Source organism: Neocloeon triangulifer, unplaced genomic scaffold (assembly GCF_031216515.1).
Source record: "Neocloeon triangulifer isolate White Clay Creek 2 clone unplaced genomic scaffold, ASM3121651v1 ptg000012l, whole genome shotgun sequence".
Classification (NCBI taxonomy): Eukaryota; Metazoa; Arthropoda; class Insecta; order Ephemeroptera; family Baetidae; genus Neocloeon; species Neocloeon triangulifer.
In genome coordinates, this window is record NW_026775554.1 from 9437021 (window position 1) to 9455734 (window position 18714).

Sequence of the window (18714 nt, forward strand, 5' to 3'; positions counted from 1 at the left end):
GCGCACTTTAAATATTCAAGTCTCTTTTACACATTAAGCTATGAACGTCATTTAAAAAGTAAAAACTATTAAACTCACGTTCATTAAGTTATTATAATTAAAAATTTATTTTATTTGTAAAATTTAGTATATTGGTGTACCACTATGCAATCTCTGCCAAATCATATTAAAAAATTCACAAATTATTTTACACTCTCTGCAATCGGCATCACTTAAAAATTTTAAATCAACCTTTGCTATAATTAATCAGGCATTTTATTTTCTATTAATTAATCTTATCGTCTAGGTAACAAAGATTCTCAGTGTAGATCCAGTTATAGTCAAGCAATTTGTCTTAAAATAATAAATTTAACTAATAACTTCTAGATTATTTTTGTTTCATGAAGATCTTTTTCTTATTGTTAGTACATTTTAATTTTGCATGTTCAGCATATTTGTCCTCTTGAGGTTTGCCATCTTTGCAGTGCAATCAGGTGCTACAATTTTTTTGAAGTTGATTTTTTTTAGATTGAAAATTTGAACACCTACTCCTCTTGCAATTTTTGCCTTTGAGAGACTCCAGTAAATGTTTTCTCACGCAGTTCATCAAAATAGTAGGTTTAATTGAACAATATTTCCCATCAAGTAGGATTGATTCTGGCGTTGCACCTTTGAGATTGTCTTTTCAGTAGAATTAAGTGAAATGAACTTAAAAACTTACACGCCGAGGGTTCTTCACATGTGTAAAGGGCGTCGTCCAGAACATCATTGATTGTCTTATTGTTGATCGTGTCCTTCATAGTTAACTCTATATCATTCAGCATGAGGGCTGATTCGTTCAGCTAAAATTCACTTTTGAAAATAAAATTTTGTGGTCTTAAGATAATTTAGAGCGCACCAAGTTCAAATAGGAAAACGTACAGTCTGTGTAACACTTTTATAAATAAAAAAATAAAAAAATTAGATAAGACAAAATTTTGTTTAGTTTACCACCGACTGGAGCGTGATTTTTTCTATTACCAAAAATAAATTCATTTTTAGATTTTTTAGTCAATACCAAACATCAACTTACGAGCTGCAGCTGTAGTTTGGCGGCCCTTTCGTGCTGCATTCGACTTTTTGTTGTTTTGTGGAAATAGTCTTTTAGATATTTGATTGATCAAACTCAGAGGTGCGTTGTTGTTTTTCTTTTTCTGCGATTGTTGCTTCTGCTTTTGTCGCTTGTTTACAGTTTTCCCTTCAAAAACTAAATGAAAAGTTATTTAAAAATATTCCATATAATATGCAATGTTTCTATTACTGGGATTGCAGGCAGCAAGTGCTTCAGAGGGTAACAAGGGTGGTAGGCTGCAGCAACCTTCTACGTCCTTTAAATCAGAATAATTTTATCAGAAAAATTTGTAACATCTTTGAGTTTGCAAGATCTTACATTCAGTGATGAGTATGCTTGTCGCAGCTTCCTAGCAAAAGTATTTCTTTTCTCTCGGGTGAGCACCCTGTCGTCACCTGAAGCCTCAAAATGATTGAACATTCCAGAAGCCCAAGATTTTATTTTTAGTTTACCATGTTCTTTATAATTCAGTGGATTATCACTATCAAAATTTCCACTGCGATCCCACAGCATCATCGCCAGCTGAAAATTTCAGATCAATTAATTAAGTTGACCTCAGTTTTTATTTTCCACGATTTAAGTTTTTTAATAGATTTAAAACACTGAAGTGTCAAAAAATCTTACAATTGTGGATCCAATAAATGCAGCTATCAGCCTGGCATGTAAATTCAACGTCACTTTAAAATTCATATTGTGCCTTTTAAAATATCACTGAAAATCAAACTGCGGCAGCGTTTCGATAACTAGGTCGCCAGAGTGAAATTTCACAATCCAGAATTAACAGGATGTTTCAGTTGGCAAATGAACGTTATGGGATGATTTGCCCTCCCTAAAGCGTGCTTGCTGTTTACGTCAGCAACATATGTTTAGTGTTTACTTGCGACAATAAATTAAATTTCTCACATGTACATATTATTTGTTGTAAATTTAGCTACTGATCTTAACATATTTTGATGAATTATTATTATCATCGTTGAGAAGAATCGTTGGGAAGAAAAATTTAAAGCATCAGTTTTTTTGTGATTTTCTTTCATTTTTTTTTTCTTATTCACTACATGTTTTTAAAAGATTCCTCCCAAATATTGAGTTCTTACTATCTTACTAACGTCCAGGGACTCTTAGCAAGAAAATAGCAAAAGTATTTATATAATATTTAAATAATATTTGTCTCAGAATAATAAACAGCGAAATGAGCTCAGCTAGTAACCTTGATGTTCTGTGGAACTGACAGGAAATTGTTGGTCGTGACGCGTGGGATTCGGACCGTGTTGTGATGCAAAAACCGATCATATAATATGGAGTAAACGATGGAGGATTCCTCAAAATTCCCTTGTCAGACAAAAAATTTGCACAATTGCTAACAATAAAATTAAATAAAATGAGCGTTTCCGAGTGAATTTAAAGGGCGATTGGACGATTTTGGACTAGGCAGAACCTGTGTATGATTTTTATACATGTTTGAGAGGGTGCCCAGGGGTGTCCACACACAAATTTTCAGACCTCTAAAAAGGGGCGTTACCCAAAATTTCGGGACGTGAAAAATGGGCAAAAATTATTTTGGATTTGCTATAACTTTGGAACGGATAAAGTTATATTGACGTTCTTGCCGGATCCTGACGTAACTTTTTACGCTGAACAACTTTGCTGTTGACATCAAAGTTGTAGTGTTAAGGGAAATGTCACTTTTAGGTGACCTCTGACCAAAATGTCAAATTTTGACAGGGAACGCCCCCTTCGATTTTTTTCCAGGTATAGGAAAAAATGTAGCCCATGAAATTTTACATCACATATGTCAAAATTAGAACAAGGTTATTTTTAGTTTTCGAGTAATTAATCGTTAAATAAGAAAAAACGAGTCCGAGGAGGGTCGAAAATTTTGAGGTAAATTAAAGAATTAACAGAAACATAACTAAATCAAGTCAGCAATGTTCCATTGTATCAGAAATATTCAATTAAGGCAAAAGCAACATACAGGACACGATTTTTTTAAGTTTCCTTCGATTTTTGAAATAACCTCAAAATTTTCGACCCTCCTCGGACTCGTTTTTTCTTATTTAACGATTAATTACTCGAAAACTAAAAATAACCTTGTTCTAATTTTGACATATGTGATGTAAAATTTCATGGGCTACATTTTTTCCTATACCTGGAAAAAAATCGAAGGGGGCGTTCCCTGTCAAAATTTGACATTTTGGTCAGAGGTCACCTAAAAGTGACATTTCCCTTAACACTACAACTTTGATGTCAACAGCAAAGTTGTTCAGCGTAAAAAGTTACGTCAGGATCCGGCAAGAACGTCAATATAACTTTATCCGTTCCAAAGTTATAGCAAATCCAAAATAATTTTTGCCCATTTTTCACGTCCCGAAATTTTGGGTAACGCCCCTTTTTAGAGGTCTGAAAATTTGTGTGTGGACACCCCTGGGCACCCTCTCAAACATGTATAAAAATCATACACAGGTTCTGCCTAGTCCAAAATCGTCCAATCGCCCTTTAAATTCACTCGGAAACGCTCAAATCTATTTAAAAGGAAAGTAATGAGATAATTTACAAAAACGTATATATTGAATTAAAAAAATAATTTAAAAATTATTAATATAATTTATTAAATTTAATAAATTTTCCCGTCAAACTTTTACGCCACGAAAAAATTCTAAAAATTTATTTTTAGTTTTTAGCTAATGTTTGGTAGTTGAAGTTATATATTTTGGACTTAATATTTTGAAATTAAATATTGCATTTTTTTTGTTGTGTTTTTTAAAATTTTTTCGAGCCTCTACCGCTTTTCATTGTGGCAGCACTATGCAGAAAGTTTCACAGTAAATGGCACACACGTTTTTTTTTTAAGGTCAAAGCAGCCATATTAGAATCAAAATTTTATAAAATGCTTCGCTATCGCTGCTTTTAAAAATGGTATGGACTTTTTTCATTTTAGCCTTCCTTGCACTGCAACTTAACGTAGAAGCTGAGGTGAGTGTCTCGACGACGATAAAAGACAACAAATAAAAATTGAAACCACCACTAGACGTACATTAACTCTTCTTTGGAGACTGAATTTGGCAGAAGCCACAGAGAACGAAGGGCGGCGCGAGCTCTCACAATCAAATGCTGCAATCTCAAGACGTGCCAAGCAGCACAAAACATTAAAAACCGGCCTGGGTACGGACGGGTCTCACGTGCTTTCATGTAAATTAATTTTGAATTCAAGCAATTCCGGTGGAGATTTTCCAGAACAATCTACTACGACTTTTGCACAGTCTTGTCCCCAGCAGCCCTTTGGAGTTAATTTTGCATTCCATTACAAATTCATCATAATAATGCCTCGTTTGCAACGCAGAAATTAGCTTTGTGTTGCCAAAATCACCCAAAAATATTCGACTACATGGAGTCTGAGTTGCGTCTGTGCACAAACAGAACCTCTAACCCCCGGGACTACCAATATTACAAAACAGTTTTGCTTGAATATGTGCTGCACAACGCTATGAACATGAAAAATAGAATTGACCGTGAAAGAAAATTTTAGAAAAATTAATTTAAAAAATCCAATTAAATTTTTAGTTCGACGGGTTCCAATGGCAGTTGTAAGTACAAAATCATAATTGAAGTGCGAGGAACATATTAAATCCTTTCATGATGGAGTCATTCTTAGTATAAATTTTCAGGTTGATTAACCTGATTTACTATAATTTCTTTTTAATGAGAGTGAATAGATGTTTTAGGCGATGATTTAAAAATAGGTTTTTAGCGGTATGTAGGAATGAAATTCAGAAATAATTATTAAATTAAATTTTTCAACTTTATTTTTAAATAAAGGTATTTTATAATTAAGAAGAAATTTAATATAATCGATTTGATAGGAAATTTCCAAGAATGGCTCCTTAAATTTTTTAAGATGATATAATCTCTGAATTTCAACACAAATGTTGAAATTTTTATATCATCCTCTGCTGCACCTCATTTATAATGTTTGCACTGCATGAAGCTGAAAATCAATACACACACGCTAAACAAGTGATTCCACAGAAATTCATGGATTGCTTCTTCACGGAGCGACGCTGGGTAAGCATCAGAGCTCGCGCACTTAATCAAAGTCTTATTTACATTCGGGCCTTTCAAGAATCACTCGCGGAAAGCGCTTGCTTATAAGGCCCCGAATTGGGAATCCATTGAGCGCGGCCGCTATCTCACTTTTAGCCCGACTTAGCCTCTATTTCCGTCCGCACAACGGAATCCGTCCGTATTTGTTGAAGGGAGATTGCTTCTCTCTCGACCCCTTTTATCTGGTGAGACAAGCAGCCTGGCCGACGTTGAAGCATTGCCGGTTGCATAAATGCGATTTCGAACGCCATGTTCGGCTCATTCATCTTCCCTCTGCCAGCGATTTTTTTCTCTTCAGTAAAACGCGGACTCTTTAACTTTTCTGTGCTGCAAAATAACAAAAATCGGTAAAATCCTTTGAATTTTCTTAAATTTTGTTTTTTGTTTTAGCAAAGTTTGTAAATTTAGATTTTTCCTTTTTACAAACCTTTTGAAAATGTATTTTACTGTTATAGTCAGGCCTCTGAAAGCGAATAACTAAGGGAAGCGGTGTGGGTGGAGCGTAGGTGTAGGGAAATACACAGAAGTAGCCCCTGTAAAGTATGCGCAATTTTGTTATATTTACAAGAGATTAATTACAAGTGAAATTAAAATCCCGCGTTTCCCTACTAAAATTGATTCTATGTCATGCGATATTTTTGTCGGGGCCAAAAGTGGCGAATCCCGAGCAAAGCCAAATGGCTTTTCATCGGCGTGAAATCCAATCCGCTTTACGCATTCCTGTTATGCAAACTTTGGCGTATGATATACATGCAGCAGAATTTATGCCTTTCCAGTTTGACGCAACCAAGCCCGAGTTGTACACAAAGTCACTGGTGGAAGAGTTCATCGACAACATTGACATCTCGTGGGACGATGTGATGACAGACGCCATCGTCAATTGCTCGCTTGTCATCAGAGGTGTTTATTTACAATAACTGTTTCACTCGCATACATTTGCCCTCTGTTGTGAAACAAACCGCGCACCGCCGCCGCGTGCTGATTAAACATTGATTTTTCTCGTTATCTCCCTCTTTCACCCCTTCCTTCCGCTGCGTCCCGCTCGAATGAATATTTGAAAAAAATTGAACCTCTTCATTTACGCTCTTTTGCAGCCTCCAATCAGCCGCTCACTTTGATGCTCCCGTCGCAAGGCAATTTTTTTTTCATTTCAATGTTTTTTCCTCGATAAATTGAATGGGTCTCTCGATGAAAACTTACAGATGACTTGAATCAGAAGCAGAGTTATTTGGCCTTTCCATTCATATTCACGCAATGCGTCAGGAAGATTCTACTCATGGTAAATAAATAGTAACGAAAAACTGCTATTTGGATATAATTAATTTATCCTTTTTTAAGTATTGTCCATCTCCAAACAAACCAGTCGTCAGTAAGATTTGAAAATTGAGCTTTTTAAATAAATTGAATGCAAAATATATCAATAGCTCAGGGGTGCATCGACCTTCGGAGCAAATTCAAATTGTGTGATCCTTTGCCAAAAACTTCAAAACCGCAGGGAGACGAGTATGAATATTACTATGAGGATGACGTAACCACAACCACTGGGGACCCAAATAATTCCAATTATTATGACTCGCTGCGAATTGATCCTGGCCAAGGTGAAGGCCAGAAAGATGACGGTGATATTGGGACAAACGGCGACAGCAATAATGGTAACGTCTACAGAAACGTTGAAAGTCAGAATATCGAAGTAAATATAAAATTTTTATGAACGGGTGTTTGTAAGAGTTTGGAAAGGGGTCTTTCTAGCCATGCTAATGATTATCAAATTTTTCCATAAGCTCAAATTTTATTATAAAGGCTATCTAAAATTGCAAATTTCATTTTACAACATCATGACTTTGAATTGTGAAATATTAAATACGTTTGAAGAAGTTGACACTCGAGGAGATGATCATGGAAATGAGGAGATCGAAATTTTTCCTCATTGCAAAAATCGTTTTTATTCAAAAACAAAACGAGCCATTTGTGTTTGAATAAAATACAATTTCTGCAACGAGGAAAGAGCCTGATCTCTTCATTTCCAAACATTATTAAATATTTTTTTAAATTTTTAACCAATTTACAATTTTATGATTTAACATTACAATTATCGCATCTATATTATTGCTTACATAAAGTAACACTTTAAGCTTTTACACCAAATTAATCAGACAGAAAACAAATAAGGATGTCGCCCAAAAAATATTATTTGAATTTCTTTGAAAATTTTTTGATAGGGATAAGTTACTTATTATAACAGAAAATTGAAAAATATTAATCTTTCATAAGATGGCATCGACACTTCTGACGGTTCTCCTGGGAACAATTTCAACGTGGATGGCTGGCGGGCGAATCTTCAGGAGAATATCAATAGTGTGAGGGCCAGGGTACGGAGCATGAGTGGTTTTCGGCGCCGGCAGGAAGAAACACAAACGACTGCGACAGTCGACGATTCACTCAGGGAGGCTTTTGGGATGATTGGCTGATGGCAGGAGAGACGCATTTTGTTTGCACCCATGATTAATGAACATTATATTCTTGTGTGTGATTTGTTAATATAACGCACGGTGGCCGGTTAATTGTGAATTCACCGAATCACTTTGTACACATCGCTGTGTTTGCCTCTGATCGATTACCTAATATACAGTCATATATATAATGGAAACGGAGGAGTTTGAGTGTTTGCTCTGTAAAATCAGCTGCAGCCTTGGTTTGAACAGCCGATTAAAAAAAAGAAGCAGACTAATATCAATTATGTAAACGTGCATAGTAAAAACCCAGATATTGTTTGTCCAATGCCCACATCCTTCGCCAAACAACGTTTTGCATTTCAATGAGAGGACAAATGTCATCATGTGTGCGATGGTAATCCAAAAGGAAAGGAGGGACAATGGCAAAAAGGCGAGGACAGAAATTAATTAACAGTCTCCAGAGGGCCGTGGAACAAAGAGCAAAGTTTATAACGTGCGCTAAATTTAATTAAAAATTCGTGTAATTAAATTGGAGAACGTGGAATTCTCGTTAAAACTTTCCGACTGCGCGCGTTCTACAAACTAACTAAGCAGTCGGTGGGTTAATAGGACGAGGGATGGCGTAATTTGCCGTGAAACCTGATTAGTGCTCATTAGGAGAGCGTGTGTTTATATATTAGCCTGCTCGTCATCATCATCTTTGTTTGCTGGGGATTTTGCCAGGATGCAGAAAATCGATGTCTGCTCGTCGGTGGGGGGATGGGTGGGCGAACAGGAAATTTAATCACATTGTGAGCATCTTGGTAATCCGCCGGCATTTTCCGATCGTGATGAAAAGACTTGAAATATCTTTGGATGGGCCATGCATTACATTCAGCGCCTTTGACTGCGCGAAGATTTGCGACCTCCCTTTGGTCGAGATACTTATTGAGATGTTTTCCTCGTGGAGAGGAGGAAGGTGCGCCGCACACAAAAGAGCGAGCATGGGCTTGATAATCGGCCTAGGGTTGTTGCCAAGGTAAAGCGAAGGGAAATAAAGGCTGGCCCATAAATCTCCTCCTATTGCTTCCTCGAGAGATATTATGTTTCGAAAAGGCCTGCGAAATTTAGATGAAAAGATGAAGGAATGAAAAGGGCAAACTTCTGCGAAAACGAGAGATGGAGTTTTCCACTCTGATGAAATATTCCCCACGAAAAAATTCATCAAAATTTCGTTAAATGCAAAGTTTTCCTTCAAAAAGTAAAAAAATTTTTAAACATTATTCTGATTAAATTTATTTGGAAAAATTCTACTGTGGCCAAAATATAACTATTCTCCTATTTTGAATTGAAAAACTCTGTAGTCTTTGTGCAAACAGTTAAATATTTTGCTAAACATAAAACAAGCGCACCAAATCCAATTTTCTCACTGGCCCAAGGCCCTTTTTCCAGCAGCTTTGATCAGCATTTTGCTCGCCGCGAGCCGTTATTATAATTGATAATTTTTTTCTGTGTCGCGCTCCGGGGAAATTCGAAACAGTCATACTGGCAGATGCGAGCCTGTAGGTGCTCCGCGCGCGCGACTCCGAGTCCTTGCAGAGAGCCACGCAAACTCGCTCAGCGAGGCTATTAAAGAGACCTGTAGTTGAGCGCAGGCCAACAGTCGTGCGCCGGCGGATCCCTTGCTTGCAACCAGCATGGCTCCTCTGCTCTACACACTCGCCCTTTTGCTCACTCGGGCCCTCGCAGCACCAGGTATAGAAAACAATGCTTTCCTCACAATTCCAAATCTCAATCAACTTATCACGCGCTTATTGAAAATAATTCAAATAATTTCGAGTAAGCATTACAAGTTTATGAACAATTATAATTTCTCCTCAATTGTTTTTTTAATCAGATTTCAGGAACATTTTTTTTAATATATATAAATTTTATTTTCCTTCGACAGATTTTTTTTTTTTTTTTTTTTTTTTTTTTTTTTGTGGAAAAAATGGAGTATAAAAATCTGACACTGCGCAAAAATGAAACTTTTTTTTTAAAGTCATTTTTGAATTAAAATTATATAATTATTATTTATTAGTCATCTGGTTATAAATTTGATTTAATATAACAAACAACAAACATGCATTTTCTATCAAAATTCTATCACAAAATAAAATAAAATATTATGGCCACACAATTGTGTGGAATACTCGAATGGATAATTTTTTTAATGTCATGTTACGTTATTATTAATTATAATTTCAGTAAATACGCCATTTTTGTTACCTTATTTTGAATTTTGCTTTAACAAAATCGTTAAAAGCTGATAAAAGATAAAATGTACATATTTTTCTTTATTCCATTGTGTATGAGTGGAAATCGTTCTCTATATTTGTTCAATGAATAATTTAATTTTAGTTTCCTCTTCCAATTCTTAGTATTTTTATTGCAAGGTTTCCTTGCAAAAATTACTTTTTTGCATTGAGATGTGCAATAATTTTGTTGCCCTAATTGCCTCCGCCCATTACGTGTTCATTGCCCTGAGGCTTAATGAAGCAAGAAGTGTCGTATTTGCTCACACATGTCCCACCAAAAGGTCGTGGGATTTCACAGGCGGTCGGTAATCAGAGACGCCGGACACGTCTTTGTGCAAATAAATGTTCTCATCTCTTCGCGCCCATTCATTTTTTCACTTAACCTTAAAAAAAATATTTCCCGGTAAAATAAGAATATACATTAGCAGGCAAAGAGAAACGTAATTTGACAAACGAGTTGATTAACAAATTACTAAATTCATTTCTTTGAGCAAACCTGCCGGTGCAGTGCCGAGGACCTAAGCATGCCTTGTTTGGCAGCGGTGCAGAGTTAAGCCGGCACGTCTCCTAATTAGAATTTGTGTGGAGGACCTGCTGCTTGCCGTGCCTGGGATTATTTCGTTTGTTAATTACGGGACAGGTGTCAACACGCTAATTTATTCGCCCCGCTAATTAGGACTATCGATTTCTGGGGAAACGAACGTGTTTTGAGGGGAACATGAACTGTTTGCACAAAAAACCTGTTTTTAGAGTTATTTTTATTTATTTTTTTATTTTTACATTCATACTTTTGTATAATTTTAAATCGAAAGAGCGTTGAATTCAGTGACCTGTTAGAAGTGGCTGCAGTTGCTGCGAGCGCATTTAATTATTTGATTACAAGTGTTACCATACCAGCATTTTGTTTTTTAAAATTGTAGAATTTTCTACAGGAGAAGCGTTTTTATCGTGCGAGTTCATATGTGCTATATATGCGTGTCAAGTTTAAATGTTGGAGCATAGACCATTAAAGTAAATTTACTTTTGAAATGCAAAGAGTTAACTGCCGTCAACAGCAGCAAAAAACGTTTTTTGGGTCAGGCCAAGACAAGTGTCTTATCGTCATGTGCCCTTAATGAGGTTGCATGTGTTTTTATGCATATTTTTTTATTATTATTTAATTTCATATTTTTTTTCACCACTCCAAGTCAGCGAGACATTTTTACCTGTATGATCTACTAATGAGAAAAATGTACTTGAAAATAATATTTATTTTCCCTTCAATATTGAGAAATTATCTAGCAAAAATCGTTTTTATATTTAATAATAATAAGTGAATACGGAAATGTTAACTTCTGGACTTTTCTGTTTTGATAAAATTGGCTTTTTATGCTAGTATTTAAATTTTTTTTTTAAATTTTTGTTCTTTTTTATTCTAGATCAGGTTAGAACAACTTCTCGAATATTGTATTTTTTTCTCAGTGGCGCAGATGGTACCACCCAATTTTATCTTTATTCTGTGTGTTTAAGGTTAATCTTTATTAAAAAATCAAACATGAGATTTTGTTGGCGTCGTCTTGTAACATAGTTTGAAATAGAGATTAAATAAGAAATTCACGCCTAGAGAAATTGTGTAAAAGTTACACAACCCAATATTACAGGACTATTTCAACTCTAGTATTTGTTACATAAATTATAAATCAATAATCTCAAAATTTTCAAGTATTTTAACGCTTCGGACTGCATTTTTTTATCTTAAAAAAATTGTGTAAGACGGACTTAATATTATGTATGAATTTCCATTGGCGAGAAGTTTTCTATGCTTTAATTTTGAAGAAATCTTTTCAACTATGAAGTCACGGAAAATTTACAAGAATTATGTAGAGATAAGAAATTAACAATGGCAGAGAAAAAAAATGCAATTGTCCTTGCCAAGATATAATCCACACCTATACACGTTTTCATACAATCTTCCACAGCAAGTTGAAGCTATTATAACAATAATAGTGTTCACCTTCAATTAATTATAATAACTTCCTTCGCGAATAAAAGTTTAAGCGTGTTGTTTGTTCGCATCCGCGGTAGATCCCGCGATGCCTTTGCCTTCTTTCAAGGTGACAAAACTCATCACCATAAAAGCGAAACAACAACACAATATGAACCCCGCATGCATGTAATACGGTTTGCTCGCAATAAGCACAAAATGTACACAGGTACTTTGTCAGCGGCTCGAGGATGCAGAGCAGAATTGCGGCGTGGCAAAAATGATGTAACTCTCTCTGTCTCTGCTGGCACAATAGATGTGCCTCTGCGGCGTTTTCGGTTTCATTGTGCGCCGTGTGCATTGTGTTTTGTGCGTGGTACTATTGCACGGCCACAGCATCGCAAAATGCCAATCGGCCTTGAACTTGACTTTTGCTTTCGATTGCTATGAACTTGTTCCGAAATCTCCTGGCAAAATGACAAAATTTTTAAGACCTTGCGAATGTTTTTATTTTTACATATAAGCATAAATTTAACTGATTGACAGTGATTTTGCCAACCTTGGTTCAATAGGAAAAACTATAAATAAGTTCAAGGCTTATAGAGAAATAAATCAATTTGGCCGCGAAGTTCAGGTCCAGTTCAGGGCTGGTTCAGGACATAAAAAGTTACTATTTGGTGAAGAACGAAGAACCATAGCACCCATAGCATATATTTTAAATTTGATAGAAACATTTCAATTGAATCTTACGCGTGCCCAAAACTGAAGTATGACTTGTTATTCTTAATTTTTCTTTTTTCAAAATCACTTTTTGATGCACAGTATTCCGCTCTCCAAAACCTTAGGTTATTTAAACGCTAAACATCAGCGTAGATTAAACACATCGTGTGAAAATTTATCCATAAGTACCATTCACTTCTCTAATTAAAGCATCGTCAGTCAAAAATCGCAAGACTAAAATAAATTATTGAATTTTGGAAACATCAGCTCAGTATACATGTTACATGTTGACTTAATTATTTCATTTTATTAAGACGATGTATATTTTTATTCTACTTTTTTTTAAATATAAAGATCTGCAAAAAGGGCTAAAACAAAAGGACGGTGTCAAAGGACAGAATGGAATTGCAAGCTTGCGGCAAAGGCAACCTTTGATAAAAACGGTTTCTTTGTGTTTCAGGTGTCACTTCCAGTACAACTCCGCTTCCAGAAAATGTTTGCGGAATGCCTTTGGAGACGGGCCGGTGCGACGCCATCAAACACAGATTCGCCTTTGACGCGGTAATTTTTTGCGCTTCCTCAGCACATTTACACCCAATTATCCACTTGGACAAAAAACGCGTTCCCTTTCTCTCTCCCGGCAGTAGCTTTTTGCTCTCAGAAAGTCGTGCAAAGATATGTATAGCATAATATAACACAAAAGGCGAATTCCTTTTTTATGCGAATAATATTTGATGCTGCACATCAAGCAGAGAGCATCTTTATTGCATGTCGGGAAAAAAATACTAACTCTACTCAAAATGAGGAAATATTCTCTTGTTCCTGTTGTGAAGAGCGAGAGAAGGAAAGAGAAAGAAATTCGATACATAATGTCATTTTCCTCTCTATGGGAATTTTTTTCTCCTGAAGGAATTGAGTTACATAACCCCAGATCAATATTTTTGCTGTTACAAGGCCCTGCTTTTTACCTCATTCTTTTCATAATTAAATCTTGTTATTTTTAGTTTTTAGAGCTCTGCTAAACGAATTGCTTGGAAATTTTTTCCATCATATTTGCATTATTTATTTTGATAATGAGAGTCATCAGTATTATAAAATTGCTGAAAAAGTACATTGGAAAAAAAATTTTAAGCTTGAATTATATTTTATATTAACATCGATGTGAATATAATATTATGGATGAAAAGAAATTTGAATTCTTAAAAAAAATCTTTTGAACACATTAAAAAAGTTCCAATCTCCAAATAATCTAATAAACTTTCAAGTTCTTAATGAAGTAATTTCTCTCGTTATTTTACGTAAATCATGTTACGTTTTGCATCTTTCATAAAATTAAGCAGTTAACAAAAGCTACTCTGATATTTGTATTAAAATTATATTTGTAGATGCCGAGTTACAAACATATATAATAAAAATTAAAAAGTTAGAAAGTTGGTTATGTATATTATTTTTAAATCCATTTTAAGTTTTTAATATAATTTTTACTCACATTGCCGACCTGTGTTTTGAATTAAAAATAAAAATAAAAATAGCGGCAAATTTTTAAAAATTTCAAAATAAGAAACAAATCTCAAAAAGCCTAAAAAAATTGAAAAAAACCAAAACTTACACAATATTAATCTCCCAACGACATAATTCACAAAGATTCGTTGTCAATATTCAACATAAGTTTTAAAGAAATGAAAATTGATGTAACTGAATTTCAATATTAAAAACAAATGAAATCTCTAGCAAATATTTAAATATTTCTTAAATTTCCAATTGAAATTTTCAGGCGAAGAACGAGTGCGTCTCGTTTGTGTATGGAGGGTGCGGCGGGAACGGCAACAACTTTGTTTCCCTGGCCGATTGTCAGGCGGCGTGTCCGAAAAAGACGTCCCTGGCAGCAGCGCCCACCGCAGCCGTGAAGCCCGTCACGCAGGAGGAAATGCCCCAAGCGGATCAACCACCGACACCAGCTGCGCGTAAGGGCTTGTTTATTTGCTCTGTCCCGTCACGTAATTGCCTAGTTGTTTTCCTTGTTGTGCAACAACAGAAATTGGACGCGCAGCGAAGAAAATAATACAGATTCTATTTGTAAAACATTTTAGAATGGTAAATTTTGAATGGGAAAAAGTTTACAAAATTTTTATGGATTTATAACACAATCTAAAATTTTGCATTTGAAAAACAAAAATTTTAACCTCAAAGGCAATGTTAGTCCAGCCAGAATAATTATTGCTATTGTAACCCAAATTTAATGTAAAAGGTGAACTTCCAATGATAGTTTAGGTGTTCAATTTTTTTATCACAATTTTGATGTTGGTCATGAATTTTAAATTTAAAAAAAAAAAACTATTTATTGTTAGTTTCAATTATATGCGCGCTACTTGATTTTCGCAATTCGGGCAAGCGAATTATTGCTTTTATTTCGTTTCTATGGAAACAAGCCGCTATGAATTTATCATGTGCTTACACAGGAGCGACCTGCGCCGCTTGTCCGAACGAGGCGTATCTGACGCATTACCAGGAGCTCGGTTGCCAGCCGATTTTCTCCGAGGACAACAAATGCTGCGCCGTGAGATACAATTGTGGTAATATAAAACATTATTTTCTGCGACACTCGCGAAAGAAGAATCCCATTGTTGAACGCACAAAAAAGGGAAAACGCGCGGGGGATTTACTTTTGGCAGGGACTTTTTTTAGACAAAAGAGATTACAGAGGGAATTCGCACAGCTTTTCATCCCGTCCCTCTCGCCCTCAAAGCAAGACGACTCTTATTCCAAAGCCGGCCTTGTTAATTTGGGATTTTATTTTTGGTACCATACACAATGTGGAAAGGAGAATAGGATGAGATCAATATATGCAAGTTTGTGTAAATATAGGCAAAAATTAGCACTGCGTTAATTCTATACATAACGCAAATTGATGAAAAGCTATGAAAATTATTGTAAAATTTAATTTCATCATATAATTTTCTAAATTAAAATTTTAAAGCTTTTCAATTTTATTGAAGGATGTAAAAAAAAAGCAAAATTCAGAAACAAATTTAGGGGATGAATTATTTAATTGTTAGTTTAATATATTTTTAAGGCGAATGTTATTATAAGCTGTGCTGAAAGCTATGATGCTTGTTTGCCTTGCGGATTATTACTTTATTTAAATTTTCCACCAGCTCAAATACACAGTCTGGTCAGAGAGTAATAACCTGTGCAATCCCATTGATCATCACAAACATGCATCTGCACTACTTGTTATTAATCAAATTGTCAATGCTCACCTGTGATCGCAGGAAACAGGGCTTTGCAGAGCAAGGACAAATGCTACCACGAGGGCAAGGCCTACGAAATTGGATCGGAAATCCCTAACGACGCAACCCCCAGCTGCCTGGTGCACTGCAGATGCACGCAAACTGAATTTGACAAGTAAATAGTTTGTTGAAAAAATCACATTAAATTTTATTTTAAACATTTGTATATTAATTAACAGGGCGCCGCGAATGAACTGCATCAGTATTGAGTGCCCTATGAGCTGTTTGAAGGACCGCTTTCTGATAGCAACTGTATCAGGCAATACAGTCGAAGCAAATGCTGCTCCCAGAACACCTACTGTGGTAAGATAAAATGATTAAAAAAATAATTGTCTCATGGGAAAATTAAAAAAATTTATATATATTAACGGGTAAAAGTTATTTGGTTTGCTTTTACATTAAAATATTTGAATTTTTATTTGCATAGTCAAAATATGTGTTCATTAAACATTATTATAATTATTTATTGAAATTTTTTAATTATAACTCAACAAAAACTCAAGAGCTTCCTAAGATTACTGTCAGAATTTTTTTTATAATTCAGGTTTATAAAGAAAATATACATTATTTCATATATAAAATTTAAAATATCATCTGTCAAGAAATAAATGCCAGGAGTAAGAGCAAAAAAAGAACAAAGAAAGCGGCATTCGGAAGTATCAGGCAGTCATCCAGAAAAAAGTAAAATGTTCAAAGAACTTTACTACTGTTAATTTTTCTTTTGTTTTGTATTTTGTTATTGTAAAAATTTGTATGTAAAATTATCATCTCTTCTCTCAATTATATTAACTTGTATAATTTTGAATGTATTTAATGATGTATCCCGTTATGGGCAGCAATTGCCTTTGTGATAGATCAATAAACACAATTTGCAACTAAATAAATAATATTATATCTATTTTGCTTCTGCAGCTCCAGCTGGCTCCACTCTAGAATCTGCCACCAATGTTGCCCACTGCAGTTATGATGGCCAAAGTTATGTTGAGGGAGAGAAGTTTTATCCAGAAAAAGAGCCCTGTCTTGTTTGCATTTGTCAAAAAGGATTTAACGGTAACATTTCTCAATATCCTGAGTGACAAAATTTCACAAAATTAAAATAATTTACAGGAACCCTCAGTGAGCCGCACTGCCAGAGGGCCAAGTGCAACATTGAGCTGCATTACAGTCATTATCTAAGGCGCCAGTGTGTGCCAATTTACTACAAGGACAGGTGCTGCCCTATCGACTGGAGTTGCCGTAAGAAGACAAGATTTTTTTCTTATTCTTCTCTTCAAAGAGGCTTTTTTAATTTTCAATACATTAATTCTTATCATTATTACAATAATCGTTATTTTATTATTATTATTTATTCTTCTTGGTCAATACAGAAATTTTAAATTAGAAAAAAGTTTACAACTGGCAGATGTCTGCTAAAACGCCAAACATGCAAAGAGACTCGGCCGCCGCGGTAAACCCACAAGTTAAAAAACTACATTTATTTGCAGCTAATGGAAACCACCAAATTGAAACAACCACCGAAGCTGCTTCGACCAGCATTTTCACTGCTGCAGTTAAACCAACCTCAGTTGCAGTTTCCACAAAAGAGAGCAAAGAGGATGAAACAACCAGTGAGTAAATAAAATATAAATTTATTTAAAATATAAAAATATATTTTTCCCATCAGAATGTGTTTTCGGAAATCAGACATTTGACCTAGACGAGGAACTTCCACAGGAGGTGGCTGGAGATTGTGTCACTTGCAAGTGCTTGGTGCCCCCGGTGCCCACTTGCGTCAAGGACTACGATGGATGCAATAGGAATTAAAAGTAACCTTTTACTGTCTAGAGCAGCTATTGATGTTTCAACGATTTCTATAAATGACTGTTTTTAATTGCTTCTCTCTCAGTTATCTCTCTCTCAATAACCTTGTGTGTAGCCCTTAAACAAAATTACAAATGGTTTTATGTACAAAATTATTTGTTTTTTCATTGCGCTGTCCGAAAAGTCAATTTTGAGAATTGACCTGCACTCGTTGAAACTGAAAACCACTTTCGTTTTCTCAATTCTACCGCTCGGCAAAGCATGAGAGAACAGCAGATCGAATTTCCAATCATGTGATGGCGGCCAGTCCCTTATGTCACTTGAGACGGAAATGAGTTGCGACGAGTAACTTTTCTTAAGGGGAACGCACATAAAATATAAAGGGAAGAAAATGAAGTGCAGCTAAGCTTCGCACGCATGTATAGAATTGGAATTCTTCTGCCGGGAACAACTTGTGTCATGTGTGACAGCCTATTGTCAGCAGACTTAACAATCGCTCATCCGCACTCTGATTTAATTTATGCAATTATTTATTTTGGTATTTCTGTTTATATAAAAAGATGCAAACCAAAGGAAGTCAAATTGATATAATTAAAAAGAGTACTCAATTTTTTTTTTATTAATTCTTGTTATTAATTGAATAGTTCTAATTTTGAGTATAAATGTGCTCCTCATAATTTTTTTAAATAAAAGGAAATCTTCGTAAAATAAAAAATAGGTGTAGAAAATAAAGCCATTAGTTTTGTATAAAACAAGTATTGCATAAACATATTTTTTAATTTTACTTTAGAAGCAATGGCAAATAATTTGGACAATCTAAAAATTATTAAGATTTATTATTATCAAGCTGAATAAAATGCAGCGTTACATTACCTCTAATTTAATTTCAAGTTTATATTGATGATAATTGATAAACTGTTTCAAAGTCCTCTTTTTATTTAATTGTCACACAAAATATTCAGTATAAAAGTGGATCAATGAGGACTTGCAAGCTTTCACGAACCAATAATAAATTCACCGTGGC

General features: G+C 34.9%; 3 protein-coding genes across 3 annotated transcripts; 2 read left to right on the forward strand and 1 right to left on the reverse strand.

Moving 5' to 3' along the window:
• Window positions 1-141: 141 nt before the first annotated feature.
• LOC132197564 (uncharacterized) lies at window positions 142-1851 on the reverse strand. The gene is made up of 10 exons (XM_059620910.1): window positions 1715-1851; window positions 1543-1612; window positions 1409-1485; window positions 1280-1346; window positions 1052-1225; window positions 970-992; window positions 878-913; window positions 701-821; window positions 529-648; window positions 142-476 (listed from the first exon to the last, which is right to left on the reverse strand). The coding sequence occupies exons 1-10, from the start codon at window positions 1778-1780 to the stop codon at window positions 412-414; spliced, it is 819 nt and encodes a 272-aa protein (XP_059476893.1). The 5' UTR covers window positions 1781-1851; the 3' UTR covers window positions 142-411.
• A 2094-nt stretch (window positions 1852-3945) lies between these two features.
• LOC132197501 (uncharacterized) lies at window positions 3946-7787 on the forward strand. The gene is made up of 12 exons (XM_059620832.1): window positions 3946-4060; window positions 4116-4249; window positions 4299-4371; window positions 4428-4596; window positions 4649-4671; window positions 5114-5149; window positions 5965-6088; window positions 6283-6321; window positions 6391-6467; window positions 6527-6557; window positions 6613-6840; window positions 7460-7787. Exons 1-12 carry the CDS (start codon window positions 4001-4003, stop codon window positions 7654-7656), a joined length of 1191 nt encoding a protein of 396 aa, XP_059476815.1. The 5' UTR covers window positions 3946-4000; the 3' UTR covers window positions 7657-7787.
• Window positions 7788-9218: 1431 nt separating this feature from the next.
• On the forward strand, window positions 9219-17126 carry LOC132197405 (kunitz-type protease inhibitor 1-like). The gene is made up of 8 exons (XM_059620684.1): window positions 9219-9375; window positions 13061-13161; window positions 14375-14564; window positions 15060-15173; window positions 15873-16005; window positions 16070-16193; window positions 16803-16940; window positions 16998-17126. Exons 1-7 carry the CDS (start codon window positions 9318-9320, stop codon window positions 16821-16823), a joined length of 741 nt encoding a protein of 246 aa, XP_059476667.1. The 5' UTR covers window positions 9219-9317; the 3' UTR covers window positions 16824-16940; window positions 16998-17126.
• The last annotated feature ends 1588 nt before the right edge of the window (window positions 17127-18714 follow it).

Coding starts and splice junctions, on each gene's coding strand:
- LOC132197564 (XM_059620910.1), bottom strand. CDS start 1,780: ATGAATTTTAAAGTGACGTTGAATTTACATGCCAGGCTGATAGCTGCA. Junction 1,347..1,408: donor AAGCATACTCATCACTGAAT/GTAAGATCTTGC, acceptor TCTGATTTAAAG/GACGTAGAAGGTTGCTGCAG. Junction 993..1,051: donor CCAAACTACAGCTGCAGCTC/GTAAGTTGATGT, acceptor TTTTGGTAATAG/AAAAAATCACGCTCCAGTCG.
- LOC132197501 (XM_059620832.1), top strand. CDS start 4,001: ATGGTATGGACTTTTTTCATTTTAGCCTTCCTTGCACTGCAACTTAAC. Junction 4,672..5,113: donor GACGGGTTCCAATGGCAGTT/GTAAGTACAAAA, acceptor GTGATTCCACAG/AAATTCATGGATTGCTTCTT. Junction 6,841..7,459: donor AAACGGCGACAGCAATAATG/GTAACGTCTACA, acceptor ATCTTTCATAAG/ATGGCATCGACACTTCTGAC.
- LOC132197405 (XM_059620684.1), top strand. CDS start 9,318: ATGGCTCCTCTGCTCTACACACTCGCCCTTTTGCTCACTCGGGCCCTC. Junction 13,162..14,374: donor ACAGATTCGCCTTTGACGCG/GTAATTTTTTGC, acceptor TGAAATTTTCAG/GCGAAGAACGAGTGCGTCTC. Junction 16,194..16,802: donor CTCCCAGAACACCTACTGTG/GTAAGATAAAAT, acceptor TTGCTTCTGCAG/CTCCAGCTGGCTCCACTCTA.